This window comes from Exserohilum turcica (genome assembly GCF_000359705.1).
Source record: "Exserohilum turcica Et28A unplaced genomic scaffold SETTUscaffold_21, whole genome shotgun sequence".
Lineage (NCBI taxonomy): Eukaryota > Fungi > Ascomycota > Dothideomycetes > Pleosporales > Pleosporaceae > Exserohilum > Exserohilum turcicum.
In genome coordinates, this window is record NW_007360037.1 from 645,760 (window position 1) to 650,209 (window position 4,450).

The 4,450-nt window shown below is 53.3% G+C and overlaps 3 protein-coding genes across 3 annotated transcripts; all 3 read left to right on the forward strand.

Annotated features, from left to right (window-relative positions):
- Positions 1-411, forward strand: SETTUDRAFT_110075 (uncharacterized protein; the record flags this gene model as incomplete). Its single annotated transcript, XM_008028066.1, is given in 2 exon segments — positions 1-135; positions 154-411. Coding segments are annotated over 2 exon segments (393 nt in total), but the record flags the coding sequence as incomplete, so codon positions are not given.
- A 657-nt stretch (positions 412-1,068) lies between these two features.
- On the forward strand, positions 1,069-1,866 carry SETTUDRAFT_39771 (uncharacterized protein; the record flags this gene model as incomplete). Its single annotated transcript, XM_008027932.1, has 3 exons — positions 1,069-1,323; positions 1,345-1,557; positions 1,690-1,866. The coding sequence occupies 3 exons, from the start codon at positions 1,069-1,071 to the stop codon at positions 1,864-1,866; spliced, it is 645 nt and encodes a 214-aa protein (XP_008026123.1).
- A 1,251-nt stretch (positions 1,867-3,117) lies between these two features.
- Positions 3,118-3,468, forward strand: SETTUDRAFT_71675 (uncharacterized protein; the record flags this gene model as incomplete). The annotated part of the gene is made up of 1 exon (XM_008027941.1): positions 3,118-3,468. A coding segment is annotated over one exon (351 nt), but the record flags the coding sequence as incomplete, so codon positions are not given.
- Between the last annotated feature and the right edge of the window lie 982 nt (positions 3,469-4,450).

Below are 4,450 nucleotides of genomic sequence, written 5' to 3' on the forward strand. Positions count from 1 at the left end.
GAGATTTTTGTATATTTGCCCACACATTGCATAGCGATATGCAGGAGCCATAGGCAGGGCGTTGTTAAGTCACAGCTGCGCACCCACTTAGACACCAAACACCAGGAGCTGGCTTCCCACACACGGCGCAGCATAGTATAGGCCACCAGCTAGGAGCCATGGCTGCGCAACTGGGCTGACAGTGCAGACGAGGTCATGTTTCCACGCCCAGATGCTGCGCCGCTACCCCATCTGCCCGTGTACATGGACGGCTTGAAGTGCTGTGAGTGTGGGTATATTAATCGCAGTGAGAAGCGTATGCAGGAGCATGGTTCAAAGCAGCATAACTGGATCCACCCACGCCAGAAGACGCCAGGACGACCATCTAGTACGCAGGCGAAATGGGCTACTGTCATGTGCCAGAAGTTCTAGAACTCCAGCACGCTGGGCCGGCTGTTTGAAGTCTAGGGCGCTGCACCCACTGAACCCGACTACGGCGACGAGGACACCTGGCTGAAGAAGGCACTGGCTGCTGCCATCACACAGATCGACTAGGTAGTAGAGAGCAGAAAGGCAAGCCATGTTATTGAAGAAGACGGCAGCTGGTGGGGATTCTAGAAATGGCTGAACCGAGCCGGCTGGGAACGGCACTTGAAGGGGCTAGACCGGCTGTGGCTGCTAGACATGGCACTGACAGCTAGCTACTAGGAGCGGGCACTGCGGGACGTGTGCTGGGCAGCCGAGATGGTGATTTGGAGGGCGCAGCAGGCGTCTTACTCAAGCGTAGTAGGCATGCCCGCTATTATGCACATTAACTAGCGCGAGTATAGGACAAAGACGAATAAAAAGCCGTTCAACGCGAGCCAGATGGAGCCAACGATGAAGAAATACCGCAGCGTGTGGCTCTAGATTATTGCATATATCTGGCGCACGTACGAGCTGCCCGTAGTCCAACCAGGTTCCAGTGATGAAGTGCAGGGCAGACGTCTACCATACCGCTTGACGAGCGAGCAGAAGGTATGCTTGGAGGAGTTGAAGGGTTTGACTGGGTACAACCTAGAAGAGGAGGCAGCCAGCGCAGCGCGGAGCATGGAGCTAGGGGGCAGCTATGGAGACAGTGACAGCGAGGACGAGCTGTTGGATGCAGAAGACGCCGAGGCGTTGCAGGACCAAGTGCTTGCATTCATGCTTGCGCTGCTTGATTATAAGCTACCTAGCACTAAGTTTAAGAGTGGCTTTATAAGTGGCATGGCAGTGCTAGGAGTTAGCGCAGACAGGGGATGGCTAGATGCGCTCACGTATACGCCTAAGCAGTCTGCTGTTGTCGCTATATCGCGCATGCTTGTATTGTACTAGGCACACAAGGAGCGGACAGCAAAGGTGGATAAGCTGGTGGCTGGTGGATACAGTGAAGAGGCAGCTAGCAGGATCGCACCGACGCATCTCGAGCTGGTGCAGGACATGGGCTACAGGTTCATGGTGCTAGCCGAGTTCAACGGGCAGCCGACGCCCATGGATTCTGTCTTGCGGCTGCGAGCATTTGGCTTCACAGCCCAGTTTAACACCAATGCGGAGGGCGTGATAGACTAGGTAGGCGACACGTTGTTGTATAGGCAGATCCAGTTTAGCATGGCACAGCTACGGACGATGGTGCACGGCATAATTGCCAGCACGCGACAGGACATGCTGAAACAACTACTACTGCTTTAGCTGGATAGTGAGGGCGAGGTGGTGCCTAAGACGACGCCGTGTCCCGCGATTTACTGGGACAAGCTGGTGGACAATGCGGCTGCGCAGCAGGCTGGGTGGAGTTTTATGGAAGATGGGCGCAACTGCGGGGCTACTAGTGTACAGGACCCCAAGCGCTGGCTAGCAGGGCGTGTTTAGCAAGAGAAGAGACTGCGACATAAGTTTGCTGATGCTGTGGCGTCGCGTGTGGCTATGGCGGGGGGTGGTGGGCTGGTGTGGGTGAAGGAGCGCATCTGGGCATACTACAAAGCGATGCAACAAGCCCGCCACGCACTTGCCGTACTTGTGCACATAACAGGAGGTGCGCCGCCGCGTGGTAGTGAGTTACTAACAATCTGTTTTGAAAATAATAGGCAGGGGCACAGTCGCGGGATTTTTATTAAAGATGGTAGTGTGGTCTTTCTAACAACGTACTACAAAAATATTACGCAAACTAGACAGAGCAAAGTGATCCACTGCTATGTCCCGCGCGAGGTAGGGGAGCTCGTCGTATTTTACTTGTGGTTTTGCCGTCCATTTTGGCAGCGGTTAGTGGTGGCAGCGTGGGGGGAGGCGGAGGAGGAGAGTGGGTATATGTGGGAGCCACAGCCTGAGCGGCGGTGGCAAGAACCCACACGCGGGCGAAAGCGTAGTGCCGACCCGCAGGGCATAAGAAGAGTAGGAAAAGCGAGTTGGGTGAGGACTGTGGTGCGGCGGGAGACGTCAGACGAGGAGAATGAAGGAGAGCGCGGAGAGGAGGGAGAAGAGGAGCGACAGGAAGAGGAGGAGGAGAGGGAAGAGAGAGAGGAGAGCCGGGTACGGGCTGACAAGCCGCCGACGGTAGAGCAGTAGAATTCTAACCGACTTAAGCTGAGGATGCAAAAGGCGTCGCTGCAGTACATGGGCGTTAAGCTGAATGTGATTAGGTGGCGGCATGCATCTAAGGCGATTTGGCGGCGGTATATTTAGAACCCTAAGGCACGTAAGGCGTACTTGAATGCTGACGAGGACGATAGGTTGTCTGAGGAAGACGAGGGGTTTGATTTACAGACTAGGCATGGCAGTAGAGTGGCTGGGGCGATTTATGGGCGGTTACTGTATAAGGGGGTGTTTAGTGTAGAATCTAAGCGGTTCATGTTCTAGGTTGCGAGCAGCAAGTAGCATAGGTTTTTAGAGCTCCTGTCTGCGCAGGAAAAGAAGACAAAGCTGCTGCAACGGAGCCCGCTGGCTGTCAAGGCGCGCAGAGAGGCGCTGGAGGAGGAGTACCGGCGGTGGAAGATGATGCGGCTGGTGGATGTGGATGGTGAGCTGCAGCGGCTGCTAGGATGCAAGGCGCAGTTTCGCAGTGTGCAGCGGCCAGCGATGCAGGCGATTATGCAGTATAAGAGTCCCGTTGTAGTAATTATAGGGACTAGGGCTAGCAAGAGCGTGTTGTTTATGCTGCTAGCGTTGGTGTCAACTAGGGTTACTGTGGTGGTGGTGCTGCTAGTGGCACTGCGGTTTGACATGAAGGCACGGTGTGACGAGCTGGGGATTGTTAGTGGGGAGTGGGATAGCCGGCGTCCGTACAGGAGCGTGCAGATTATGTTTGTGACGCCGGAAGCAGCGGTGGGAGAGGCGTTTAGGCATTACATCAATCGGGAGCGGTCGATAGGGCGGCTAGATCGGATTGTGATTAACGAATGTCACTCGATACTAGACTCGCTCAAGGGGTTCCGCAGCCGGCTGCTGGGACTGCGACAATTGCTCTGGGTAGAGACGCAGATGGTTTATTTAACGGCGACGCTTCGGCCGAAGGAGGAGAAGCAGTTTTTGGATGTGATGGGGCTGCTAGAGAAGAGCAAGTGCTACTGGTTTCGGGGGCAGACAACGCGCAAGAATATCTAGTACGCAGTGCACGAGTATAATGTAGAGGAAGAGGAAAAGGCAGTAGTAGGATTAGTAGAAAAGCTAAAGAAGCAATACCTAACCAATATGATACGACGGGACAGCCCTTCCCCGCGCTAGAACCCGCTTAGCGTTAGGGTAGAAAACCAAATCGGGCGAATATTTAAGGGATGCCCCGCGTACCCCAACACAGCTGCCCTACAACATTTTTTTATCGTTATTAAAAACTATATCATACAAAGTTAACTTAAAAGCGCATGCACAACCCGCTACTAGAGTTTTACTATGTGCAGCTAGAGTTTGTTGTTATTAGGGTTGCGTTCTTAGGGTTGCGCGACAATGGAGAACCCCATATGGAACAGTTGAGCGCCCATCGAGCAGCACGACAGCAGCAACGCGCGCGCCACAGACGTGCAGCACTAGCCAAAGATCGTTACGAAGGAGAATTGCGACGATGTATTTTGCTTTCTTAGGCAATATAAAGTGCTTGTGTGCAGGCAGCACTGCACAGGCGTCTTGAATCTTAACAGGCATCTACAAGAACAGCACAAGACGCCCGTACAACAGCGACAAGAGGTTGTTCAATATTTCAATCAATTTTCCACAGCAGAGCCGAGCACAATTCAACTTCCCAGGCAGCCAGCGAAAGCAATACAAGAGCTAGGGGCGCCGTTAGATGGTCTTAGGTGTACAGCATGCAGTTACATTACTGTAAGCAGCGACGAAATGCGGAAGCACTGTAAAAAAACACACGAGCTTCCGTGGATCGGTGACAAGAGTAGTCTATTCACTTTAGTTAAAGTTTAGACGTTTTTTAATAGTAGAGGGCTGCGCAAATATTTTATCGTTAATGTAG